The sequence below is a fragment of the Rhinopithecus bieti genome, unplaced genomic scaffold (genome assembly GCF_001698545.2).
Source record: "Rhinopithecus bieti isolate Rb0 unplaced genomic scaffold, ASM169854v2 scaffold_51734, whole genome shotgun sequence".
Lineage (NCBI taxonomy): Eukaryota > Metazoa > Chordata > Mammalia > Primates > Cercopithecidae > Rhinopithecus > Rhinopithecus bieti.
This window is the reverse complement of record NW_016820683.1, coordinates 661,829-674,622: the sequence shown is the minus strand read 5'-3', so window position 1 is coordinate 674,622 and position 12,794 is coordinate 661,829. Positions and strand designations below refer to the sequence as shown.

At 55.1% G+C, this 12,794-nt stretch overlaps 1 protein-coding gene and 1 long non-coding RNA gene across 3 annotated transcripts in view; both read right to left on the bottom strand.

The window, feature by feature from the left end:
• Positions 1–7,230: 7,230 nt before the first annotated feature.
• Positions 7,231–8,310, bottom strand: LOC108520460 (uncharacterized). 2 transcript variants are annotated; one of them, XR_001882918.1, is made up of 3 exons: positions 7,924–8,310; positions 7,514–7,726; positions 7,231–7,386 (listed from the first exon to the last, which is right to left on the bottom strand). It is a non-coding gene; the product is annotated as an uncharacterized LOC108520460 (long non-coding RNA). The 2 variants fall into 2 exon arrangements; XR_001882917.1 differs by lacking the exon at positions 7,924–8,310 and having other exon boundaries at positions 7,514–7,916.
• A 925-nt stretch (positions 8,311–9,235) lies between these two features.
• Positions 9,236–12,794, bottom strand: part of CACNA1I (calcium voltage-gated channel subunit alpha1 I) — a 138,617-nt gene continuing 135,058 nt past the window's right edge. Inside the window, exon 37 of the mRNA XM_017859840.1 lies at positions 9,236–12,794. Within this exon, the coding sequence (XP_017715329.1) occupies positions 12,631–12,794 (164 nt within the window). The 3' untranslated portion in view covers positions 9,236–12,630.

Here is a 12,794-nt window from a genome sequence, read left to right as displayed (position 1 = left end):
GATGGGGGAGGTTTCCCCAACCTTCCATGCCGCCCCGGGACACGGAGAACTCCTGGACAGCACCTGTTCAGTGTTTATCCACAATGACCGGGAGGTTCTCGAGAAAGAAAGTGCCACTCAGAAGCCTATCTGCTCCTCCTCCCCTCCGCCCCATACGCCATACGACACAAATCCCAGATGAAAGAGGAGGCCTGAGCTGGGGGTTGGGGTCATGCCCGGAGCCACCCATTGCCCCCATCGCTGCAGGAGGAGACCCCAGGGCCTGGGTGCAACCCACAGCCTCCCTGTCCACCTCTCGTGCTTCCTGCAGCCTGGGCCAGCCCTGTGACCCAATGAGGATCTATTTTAGTTGCTGCACTGCAGGGCAGAGAAAAATTGCTCCTCCTCTGCACCGTCCCCCTCCGGATACCCCATTTCAGAGCAGAGCCCCTGGGTTTTAGGATCAAGTAGCAGTAGGAAGCCAAGAGCACGGCCCATCCATTAATCAGCTGTTAAGGACTCCCAGAAGCCCACAGACGTCTGTGAAGAGCGGTTTATTTTCCCTCACATCCTTAAAACCTGTGGCTCCAGCCAGAAAGAGCGTGGGCCTCAGAGTCCACCGGTCAGGGCTAGTCCTGGTGATGCCCTGTGGGTGGGGTCCCTGGAGAGGTTCCTTCACCTCCCCAAGCCTCCATTCCTCATTCACAGGAGCGGGAAGGAGAACACCATTTCAGCAGGCTGGCGTGCAGGTAAAGGGCCGTGAAGCCCAGGCACCCACCCCTGCACTCCACCTCTCACGTCCCTCCACCCAGGCCCTGCCTCGGGCTCCTTCCTCCATCTTCACAGTGCCAGGCCCCCAGGGAGAGAGAAGATTTGAAGGAGAATCTGGCTTTGTCCCTGCCTGGAGAAGCTCATGGGGATACAGAACCTGTAACACCTAACACCATTCAGGAGTGCAAGGAGAGCAGGAGTGGCAGTCACAGAGGTGACCCCAGTGCCAGGAGCAGCATGGGCCAAGGCCCAGGGACAAGAGAGCCCTGTGCTATTCTCAGTTCTTTCCTCCATCGCTCCACTGTGCAGAGCTTGGAATCACAATGCGCATTACAGGGGCTGGGAGACTTAGGGAGACAGTTTCCCGAGCCCGGTGGATACTCTCAGAGATGGGCTCTGAGACTTTCCTTGCAGGTCAGGGCTGTGGGGACCTGAACCACCTCCTTCCTTGCAAAAGGACAGCCTGGAGTCACAGCCCAGGGCTGCTGCAAAGTGGTGCATCTTTTCACCAAGTCACTTCTGGATGTGACACAGACCGGACCTCATGAGTGAGGCCCCCAGAGAAACTTCCCAGCCAGGTGGCCGAGCCCCACACCCAGAGGAGGCCAGCCTCAAAGGGAAGACACAACCAGGAGGGGACAGCGCCTGCCCTACCTCCGGCCACTGCACCTGCTGTGTGCACTGGTGCTACAGCACAGCCGGGCAGAGCGAACTGCTGTCACCTAACTTCACTCACGTGGCAATTTGTATCTCTGAGATGCTGGGAAACTGAGGCACAGGTGGAAATGGCAACCCGTAGGTTAACACAGCTCAATCCTTCAGAGCACCTGGACCTGGAGAAATCTCAGCTCTGCCACGTCCTTCTTGCATGACCTCTATGCAGTGAGTTCCCCGTGTCTCAGTTTCCCCATCTGTAAATTAAGAACCATCACTGCTTCCTTGTGGGTGGCAATCAGGATGAAAGAATATATTAAGAAGCCTCGTCAGATGTAAGAAACCTTGATTAGAATTGCTACTCAGATCACAGAGCCATTTCATTATTCTTATTTTTGCCATTAAGCATGCTGTGAACATTTGTGAAATAAATGATTTTTCCTGTTGTTTTATGAAATGTTTAGACACATAACAAAGTTGAAAAAAAGTGCTTAGTGGGCCGGGCGCAGTGGCTTATGCCTGTAATCCCAGCACTTTGGGAGACCAACGTGGGCAGATCACGAGGTCAGGAGATGGAAACCACCCTGACTAACACGGTGAAACCCCACCTCTACTAAAAAAAAAAAAAAAAAAAAAAAAAATTAGCCAGGCATGGTGGTGGGCGCCTGTGGTCCCAGCTACTCAGGAGGCTGAGAAAGGGGAATGATGTGAACCCAGGAGGCGGAGACTGCAGTGAGCCAAGAGAGTGCCACTGCACTCCAGCATGGGTGACAGAGTGAGACTCCATCTAAAAAAAAAAAAAAAAAGTTGAGTGAACATTCTTATGCCCATCACTTTGAATTCCACCATTTATGTAGAATAATACTTGCTTTATCATATATCCATCCAACCATCCCGCTCTCCACTCAGCAATGCATCTGATTTTTCAATGTGTTTCAAAGAAAACTGAAGGCATCAGCGCACTTCCTCCAAATGCTGCAGTGTTTATTATTTCTGATGTAACATTTACATACAAGGAAATTTGCAAACCTTGAAAGACATTTTCGGGATGTTGACAAATGCATACACCTGTGTAACCCAAACCCCATCAGAATGGACATCACTCACCATCATCCCAGCATGAGGCTTCCTTGTGCCTCTCCTCAGTTAACCCTGCCCCTACTCCCAGGAGGCAACCACCATCCTGAGGGCTTTTTCCCACCATAGATTGATTTTTCCTGTTCTAGAATTCCATATAATATAGGGCATGATTTCATAGCACAGTACTGAGTGTACTTGTATTAGTTTATGCCTGTGAAACAAATTACCCCAAATTTAGCAGCTTAAAACAACAACATTTATTATTTCACAGTTTATGTGGCTGGGAACCAGGACGCAGCTTGTCAGGAGCCTCTCTGGCGTGGAGTCTCTCCGAGGCTGCCATCCACACGTGGGCTGGGGCTGGCTGGACGGAGGCTCTGTCCCTTGAGGGCTGTGGGCTGAGGGTCTCCACTCCTTCCTGGGTGTTGGCCAGAGGGAGGCATCTTTGGTTCCTTGGCTCATGGGCTTCTCCGAAGGGCAGCTCCCACATGGAGCAAGACGGGAGCCAGCATCTTTCTGTCATCCACTCTCAGAGGCAGCACCCCACCACTTATGCCATATTCTACTCATTAGCAGGAAGTGAGGGACCAGGTCCTGCCCACACACCCAGGAGGGGTCATACCCAGGGCGGGGACAGAGCAACCACCACTGAGACCCATCTAAGCAGCCACCCCTTGCAGTTCTCTAGCTCGGGTGGAGTGCCTCTCACTTGGCATCTTCCTGAGACTCCCATGGCCCACCCATCACAGCTGGGAACGGCACTCCTGGTACTCCCTCCAAATGCCCACCCGGCTGCAGGAGGGGGCCACAGTGACAGACCTGTACCCATGTCCCTCCGCGTGGCCGCCTGGAAAGATGCCCCCTCCCCGTGGTTGCTGGCGGCCTGCACCCTGACCTGCAGCCAATCAAAGCCCAGAGGTCCTGACTTTTGCCTCTCCCAGCCTCCCAGGAACATGTGCTTTGTGGGGACACCCCATGTTGAGAGCATGGGGTGCCCTGGGGAGCAGGGAGAAGCCCCTGAGCCCTGAGTTCAGCATCAGACCCAGTGCAGCACATGGTCCCTATCTGCCCAGTGAGGGAGATCCTAGGCTACAGTCACTCAGGGGCTGACAGTGGGACTGTAGCCCTGTCCTGAGTGCCCCCACCTTCACAGGGGATGCAGAAAGTGAGGACAGGACCAGGAATCTGGCTCTCCTCCCAGGATGGGCAAGCCCCTCCCTCTCAGAAAGGAAATGGACAGGAAATGGAAAGTGCACAGAGAGGCAGAGAGGAAGACAGAGAGAGGAAGCGAGACACAGAGACAGATGAAGGGATAAACACAAATAGATGAGAGACAGACAGAAAAAAGGAGGAAGAGACAGAGAGAGAGGAAGGGAGAGAGAAAGAGGAAGAGACAGAAAGATTGAGGGAGGGAAAGAGAGAGAGGAAAAAAGGGAGAGAGAGAATGAGGCAGACGAAGAGACAAAGCGAGAGGCAGAGACAGGAAGAGGCAGAGAAGGAGACAAGGAGAGAGAGGTAGGGATGGGTGGGGACAGAGGCAGGGAAGGCTAAGGGCTGAGGACAGTGAAGAAAGAAGTCAGTGCCTGCAGGAAGAAGTCCCTCCCCACTGCCTCCGAGCATCTCCGAGGAGGCACAGAAGCCTCTTCCTGGAGCTCAGGGCCAGCCCTGGAGATGAGGATGGCCGGGGCCCCAGCCCGTGAGCTGTAGGCAGGGTGGTGGGAGCTGCATGTGGCCTGGCAGGTTCCTGCTCAGGAGGGGCCTGGGCCCTGTCCAGCTGGGGAGTGGGTGCAGCAGACCTTTCAGCGGGGCAGGGCTCCTCCCAGCCCAGGAGCTCAGACAGACCCGGCCACCTCTCTGGCCCCCATCCATCAGCCCGGCTCTTTCTCAGGCCACCCCTCCAGGCTATGCCTCCTCACACAGTGCCAGGGCACTACACAGGGCCCTGTAGCCGAGCCCTGTGGCCTAAGACATGCACCCCTCTTGCCAGTGGCCCTGGCTTCTTCCAGACCACAAGTGGCCCAGGGAACCACTCTGCCCAGGCGGAGCCTCACGGCCACTCCTCTCGGGCGCCAACCCCTCTCTCCTCCTCCTCGTTGCAAACTCCCTCCTCTCTTTTCTGCACTCTCCAAGTTCTCCTTTGGGCTTTTGGAAACAAAGGTCAGGATGGCTCGAGGACCACACAGCAAGAGTGTGCCAGAAAGAGAGGAGAGGGAGATGGAAAGCGGAAGAAATGGGAGACAAAACCCCACTGCACATCACCCTTCCAAGGGTCAATCCAGCCTCACAAAGAATTGAATCGCCAAGGGGAATGGGGAGCCTGTCACCCTGGAGAAAAGCAGGGCAGGTCCTCAGACACTTTAACCCAGAATCACCACCTGCCCCAGCCACGCCACCACTGGGGATGCACCCAACAGAGGTGAACGCAGGGACTCAGGAGCCACTGGCACACCCAGGGTCACAGCAGCACTCCTTACAGTATCCGAAAGGCGGAGCAACCAAGAGCCTCTCAACGGGTGGATCCAAACACAGCGCGGTCTAGACACGTGACGGGAATCCCACTGCGCCTGAAGAAGGAAGAAAAGTCTGACACGCACCACAGCATGCGTGAACCTCGAGGACCTTGAGCTAACTGAAATCAGCAGTCATAAAAGGACAAATACCGTGTGGCCCCACTCATGCAGTTCCTGGCGTGGTCACACTCATGGAGACAGTGGCACGGTGGCTGCCAGGGTCTGGAGAATGGGAGTTCCTGTTTAATGTGTACCAAGGGTTTTGCTTTTGCAAGATGGAGAGTTCTGGTGATGGGCGGTGGTGACGGTCACACAACATTAGGAACATTCTTTTTTTTTTTAAACTTCTGGGATGCATGTGCAGAACGTGCAGGCTTGTTACATAGGTATACATGTGCCATGATGGTTTGCTGCACCCATCAACCCATCATCTAAGTTTTAAGCATTAGGTATTTGTCCTAATGTTCTCCCTCCGCTTGGCCCCTACCCCTTGACAGGCCCCAGTGTGTGATGTTCCCCTCCCTGTGTCCATGNGCCCCACTCATGCAGTTCCTGGCGTGGTCACACTCATGGAGACAGTGGCACGGTGGCTGCCAGGGTCTGGAGAATGGGAGTTCCTGTTTAATGTGTACCAAGGGTTTTGCTTTTGCAAGATGGAGAGTTCTGGTGATGGGCGGTGGTGACGGTCACACAACATTAGGAACATTCTTTTTTTTTTTTAAACTTCTGGGATGCATGTGCAGAACGTGCAGGCTTGTTACATAGGTATACATGTGCCATGATGGTTTGCTGCACCCATCAACCCATCATCTAAGTTTTAAGCATTAGGTATTTGTCCTAATGTTCTCCCTCCGCTTGGCCCCTACCCCCTTGACAGGCCCCAGTGTGTGATGTTCCCCTCCCTGTGTCCATGTGTTCTCATTGTTCAACTCCCACTTATGAGTGAGAACATGCAGTGTTTGGTTTTCTGTTCCTGTGTTAGTTTGCTGAGAATGATGGTTTCCAGCTTCATCCATGTCCCTGGCAAAGGACATGAACTTATTATGTTTTATGGCTGCATAGTATTCCATGGTGTATATGTGCCACATGTTCTTTATCCAGTCTATCATTGATGGGCATTTGGGTTGGTTCCAAGTCTTTGCTATTATAAATAGTGCTGCAATAAACATACGTGTGCATATGTCTTTATAGGAGAATGATTTATAATCCTTTGGGAATATACCCAGTAATGGGATTGCTGGGTCAAATGGTATTTCTGGTTCTAGATCCTTGAGGAATGGCCACGCTGGATGTCACAATGGTTGAACTCACTGACACTCCCACCATCACTGTAAAAGCGTTCCTATTTCTGCACAGCCTCGCCAGCATGTTGTTTCCTGACTTTTTAACGATCACCATTCTGACTGGCATGAGATGGTGTCTCATTGAGGTTTTGATTTGCATTTCTTTAATGACCAGTGATGATTAATTTTTTTTCATTTTTTTTTTTGAGAAGTGTCTAGCAACATTCCTAATGCCACTGAACTCTACACTTAATAAGAGTTAAAATGGTAAATTTCACGTCATTTGTGTATACTTCACCACAGTTTCTTAAATGGCTAATTTTTTTCAGGGAGGAGCTCAGAGTCAGAGGGTGGGAACAGTTTGGAGTGACAGGGAAGTGTGTCGAGACAGTGACGCCTAAGTGGGGGCTTGAAGGGTGAAGAGCCCAGCAGAGGTGGGAGAAGGGCAGAGCAGGGCAGGTCAGCATGGCTATGGCTAGTCCATGAAGCCACGCTGGACAGTGGGTGAGGACAGCAATGCCCAGAGCCCTGCAGGCATCAGGCAGGTCGCGGGAGCCATGGAACCACTGGGCTGAGCTGCAGAGGTGGCCCGCTGATGTCTCCCCTTCCCCAGGCTCCCAGTGAGAAGGGACTGCGGGGGCAAGGTTGGCGGGCGACCAAAAGCAGCATCCCAGGAGGACAGGGCAGGGGTGCCGGGCAGGCCATGGGGCAGGGGTGCCGGGCAGCGGTGCTGGGCAGGCCATGGGGCAGGGGTGCTGGGCAGGAGATCAGGCAGCGGTGCCAGGCAGGCCATGGGGCAGGGGTGCCGGGCAGGCCATCGGGCAGGGGTGCCAGGCAGGCCCTCGGGCAGGGTATGGCCGCTCATGGCCCAGGGAAGTCACACCCCACTCTGTGACAGGTTTGCCGACTTCGCAAAGAAGAATAAGGACAGCCAGTTAAATAAGAATTTCAGATAAAGCAACAAATAACTTTTTAGTGTGAATATGTCCCAAATACTGCATGGGACCTGCTCACGCTGTAAACGTGTTCCTGGCGTGTCCGATGTTCTCATGTAGCCAGGTGCCCTGGGTCTCATCTGGACGCTGCCCTCTGAGGCTCCTGCCTCTCATCTGGAAAGGGGTGGTCACTGCCTTGACAAGGCTCTCCCCTCTGGTTCTTCAGGAATCCCCAGCCAGGCCTCCCGGACCACCCAGCCAGGAAGACCCCCACCCCCAGCCCCAGTCACGGTCACTCCACCGGCTCTGCTGCCTTCATGGCACTTGCAGGCTCTGAAATGGCCCAGCTGTGTGCCTGTCTGTCTGGGATCTTTCTCCCACTCTGAGGTGCGGGCTCCATGAGCACAGGGCCCTATCATCGCTGTGTCCCCAGCACCTAGCAGAGGCTGGGCGCGTGTGGGTGTGCAGCCACGATTTACTGAAGATGACACGGACGCCTCCCTGAAGGGGCAGCCTGAGGGGGAACAGGAAGATGAGGGTGAGTGGGGCGGGGCCCTGTGCACCTGCTATTTCTGCCCCACCAATCCCCTCCTGCTGATGACCAGCCCCCTTTCCTCTGAGGCTCAGGCTGGCCTCCACCCAGGGGACAAAGTGCCCCCACTCTGCCCAGATGGGGGCCGGCAAATCCGCACCAGCCCGGCCTGGCCCTACCCCCACCCCTCCCGACAGGACCAGCCTGGCGTCCACAGATTCCCACGGCAGCCCGTTACCATGGTGACAGCAATCCGAGGTCACCGCGCTAGAAACCAGAGGATGCCTCCCTCCTGGAACACCACAAGAGTTAGAATCTAATTTTCATTACAGCCATAATAGTGATTTTGCATAATCGTACATATATTAATACCTAACATGCCTGTGTTTATTTGGTTAAAATTCATGAATTCAGGTCTAAATAAAAAGTGCTGATGGCTGAAGTTTTTCATTCTCTTAAAATGTTCTTGGGTTATATATTTTTTTAAGCCAGTCTCTCTCCTTGGCAGCAACTTGCTTTTAATCCCATTATTAACGGGGAAGAGAGTGGAAAACAAATCAGGACTCTCCTCCCCAGGGGCCGTGCCTCTGGCTGTGGAGGTGGCAAGTGGGTGCCCATCATCCCTGGCCTCTGCCTCGCTGTGTGGCCCAGACCACACCCTGCAGCCTCTCCAGGCCTGTTTCCTCAAGTGGAAAAATAAGAGAAGGCATTAGTTGGTCTTTGAAATCCCTTCTGCTTCCAAAACACAGCCACAGAGCTGACATTTGCTGAAGCTCAACCAGCACCGGGCTACGGGCGGGAGAAGTAAACACAGTCCCCGTCCTTGGGTCAGTGCAATCTGATGGAGACTCACTCAAGAAACAGACAGTGCAGGCCGGGTGCGGTGGCTCACGCCTGTAATCCCAGCACTTTGGGAGGCTGAGGCAAGTGGATCACCTGAGGTCAAGAGTTCGAGACCAGGCAATGTAGTGAAACCCTGTATCTACTAAAAATACAAACATTAGCCAGGCATGATAGCAGGCGCCCGTAATCCCAGCTACTCAGGAGGCTGATGCAGGAGAATCACTTGATCCTTGTAGTGAGCCAAGATCTTGCCATTGCACTCGAGCCTGGGCAACAGAGCGAGACTCCGTCTCAAAAAAAAAAAAAAAAAAAAAAAAAAAAAAAAGGAAAGAAAAAAGAAAAGAAAGAAAAGGAAATAGACAGTGCCAAAGGATGAGTAGATTCTTCTTCCCATGTGACCCTCTCGCCCGGGTCTAGCACCTCAGCTACAGCAGCAGAGCGTGGGAACCAGGCCTGCCGCCTCCCCAGCTCCACAGGCCCCCACCCACCCAGCAGCCATGAGAGCACCCTGCCATGAGCATTGTTCCAGGTCCCCGGTGCCCCAGGCCCCACACCTGAACATGGAGGAGGAGAACCACCACCCCCCCTTGAGAGAAGCCTCAGCCTGACACCCACCCCACTGGGGAAAGAACAGCAGAGACACACGGAGAAATTCTTAAATAGGCTTCTGGGCTTTTATTCAAAACAACACTGGTGGTGGCTGCCGCTTGGTTTCTCTACACCCGGGCCATCTGGGCCAGCAGGTCCCAGCGCCATCAGCAACTAGGAGGGAAGTTCACTCACACCATAGAAACTGTACAGCGACTGAGAGTGCTAGAGTCACGGTGGCGGCCCAGGCCGAGGGCTTCCTGGAGGAGGTGGCCTCTACCTCCTCAGTAGGCTGCAGCTTGGCCCAGGCTCTGCCAGGAACACTGATTATTGCACAAAGACAAAAAAAGAGTATGTGTATCTGGGCTAAAGAGCAGCTCTTATGATCCCAAGCCCTTACACAACGCAGCAAAGGGGGCTGGGGTTGGCCCTGGAAGCAGAAGGCTCCGAGCTGAGGATTTGGGGGAAGACAGGCAGACGGGCTTTACACACCTTGTCCTCCTTTAAGGGGCTGCCTGGTACAGGAGAAGGTAGAGCAGGGGAGACGAAGAGGGTTTGGCCAGACTGGGCTGTCTCTGCACAGATGCCAAGGTGCCTGCCCATCACCACTCTATGGAGCAGCAGAGACAGCTCAGGGACCTGGGTCCCCACCTTCCTCACAGTCATGTGGGTTAGGGCAAATTTGTGCTTTTGTGATAGACACAGGCCTGAGGCCATGGCCCCAGACCACAGGGTTGAGGAGGAAGTAAGGGCCCTTTGCCCAACCCTCACCCATTCTGACTTGCGCTGGCCAGTAGATCACAGCTTCCCTGGTTCCCCATCTCTGTCACCCACAAGAACAAGGCCACGTGTCTGGGATCGGCAGGTGGGGCTTCCAGGAGCCTGGGATCAGCCAGGCCATCTCCCACTGCTCCCTGCAAGGAGCTTCTCTGCCTCTGAGCTCAGCTCTTTCACCTTCTCCACACGCCCTGCTCTGTGGGCCCTGGAGCCTTCGCTCATGTCCATCCCTTTGCCTAGAACACCCGCCCCGAGGTGTCTGCTTGTTCCAGAGCCACATGGTTCAGGGCAAGGGGAGGTTTCACGTCATCCTGCCTAGGATGTGTTCCCTGCGCAGCTGCTCTGAACCCATGTAACAGCAGGAAAAGATGCTCAGCAGAGTCACAAGATGACCCAAGGCTGCTGGGCTGGTGTCTGATCCTGTCACTTTGAAGCCCAACTTTCCACATGGTCTTCCCAGGTCACACAGCCCCTCTTCTGGGCTCCAACACGCATGTCCCTCCAGCAACACATGGACTTGCAAAAAGTCAAGTCTGTCTGCCTCCCTCCAACTGCGAGTGCTCAGGGTCAGCCAGGAGCAGTTAAGCCTGCCCAGACACTTCTTCCCCAGACAACGTAGCTCGCTCCACATAAAACCACCTCCATGGAAAGGGAGGCAGGGCCGAGGCTCTCTGGAGGGGTCAGCGTGGGGCTTGGACCCAGCCATCCCCACAGGTCTACCTGCCCCCCAGGGAGGACTGGGCAGTTCCTCCTGCCGCAGGCACCTTGTTCAGCATCACAGCCCTAGGGTGTGGAGTGGGGCCCTCCACACCACCCCAGCTTCTTTGCTGCTAGGGCCCTGAAGGATCCTGGGCTGGCCGCTTCCCCTCTCCAGGGCTCAGTTTCCCAGGTGGACTGGACAACCCCTCCTGGACCACTCTCCCTCAGCCCAAAAGGTCTCTGCACGTGACAAAGCACACATTGCCCATCACCTCCCCCAGGGTCCCTGTGCCAGCCTGGAAGACACCCAGAACCCCTCCAAGGGGCACCCCACACCCTCACCAGCCTGGTCACAAGCTGAGTTCTTCCAAGTGAGAGTCTGGGAACAAGGACAAGGCTGCCCCTCAGCAGGCCCCAGTGAAGCCCTCAGAGGGGGTCTTAGCAAAGGCAAGGGGGGGGTCTTAACAAAGGCAAGGTTATTGCTGAAGCACAGCATCTCTAAACTCGTGGCCTCTGCAGCCTCTCCAGACCACTGACCAACATGCTCCCAACCTCCTTCTTCAAACTGACCTCATGAAAGTCACTCCCTTTTTAAAAAGTAGCCTTGACCTAAGCAAAATCTCTGTGAAATCACGGGTTCAATGTATTTTTTTTCTAATAAATAGTGAAATAAATGCGTAACTCTTCAAATCAAACACCCCCATCTATAACCCGTTCGGGAAGCACTACTATAGTGAAAGCTGACCTGCAGTTAGGGGCAGCGGGGAGGAGAGACGGGGCAGGGAGGAGAGACAGGGGCTGGCAGGTGGGGTTGGAGAATGTGGCCTCCAGGTGATGCAAAAGGCTGGGCATGGGGATGCGGCTGGACCAAGGGCCCAGGCAGGTGCCCCCACCCCTGCCTAGAATTCGGTCAGAGCTGCTTTGCCTTGAACCCACTGGGGCGGGGGCATAGTTGCTCAGGACGGGGACAGCACAGCGTACAGGGACAGCCACAGCTCAGGGCCCATCTTGGGGATAAAAGGCATAAGTGACTGAACAACTAACTGCCTGAGCCCAGGGGCACCTGCAGGGCAGCCAGAGCCAGCCAAGACCAGGCAGGTACCCTGGCCTCTCCAAGCGGCCTCCACTCCTGCTCCACCCAACCCCGCCCTCCTGGGGTGGAACCCACCCCCTCAGAAGTACTCAGGAGCTGGGACCTCCCCTGGGGCCAGAGCCCCAGCCCAGGCTTGGAGCTGCCCTCCACCCCCCACCACGGTCCTAGGGAAACACAGCTACTCACCCCTGATTTTTCTAAAGAAAGCCATCTAACCCGTGTACTAAGGGTATGTGTGTGCTCTGGGGTGTCTACAAAAGACTTCACAACAAGGAGACGGTCAATATGACAGGACAGACACCCCGACGCGTGGGAGCCACGTGGGATCTTAGCAGCGTTTCTTCTTTAAAAGAAAAAAAGATAAAGAGAAAGAAAACACACCCTGAATTGCACCTCTTCTCCCGGGCCTGGTGCCCTCAGAGGCCTAAGGGTCCTCTCCAAGCTACTCTCAACCCGGGAGGAGACATCAAAAAACACAGCTGCGACGCCCGGCAGGACATGTGCCCCGGGGTGGGTCTGGCCTGAATTCCAGAGCGTCAGACAAAAGCCCCGTCCAGGCCCTGGCCCACCTCCCACCTTTAGCACTTTCTGGAAGTCATAAGCTCTCAGTAAAAAAAATAAATATATATATATATATGTCTGTCTATGTGTGTGTGTGTGTGTATATATGCATATATATATATATGCACTGGAAGGGCCACCATGGGCCACGCAGGCCTGGCTAACCCAGACTCCGCTCAGCCCGGCTGACGGGCAACGGGCGCCTGTGCCCGGCGGGCCCTGCGCGATCCCAGGTGTGGACGAAGTATTGCTGTCTGCTCCTGGCTCCTGAGGTAAAAAAGGTGAGACGGGGCGGGCCGTGGGCGGCCGGGGGCCCCTGCGACCCTCATCTCTTCCTCTTGCTGGCGGCGTCTCCCGGCTCCAGCTCTCCGGGGAGCGGTTGCGGCGGGGGCGCCAAGGGGCCCAGGCCCACGGGCAGCGGCGCCCGGCCCAGGGGGTCCTTGCTGCGGTCCGCGGCCCACGAGGGGCTCCGGGCCAGGCCGTGGGCCA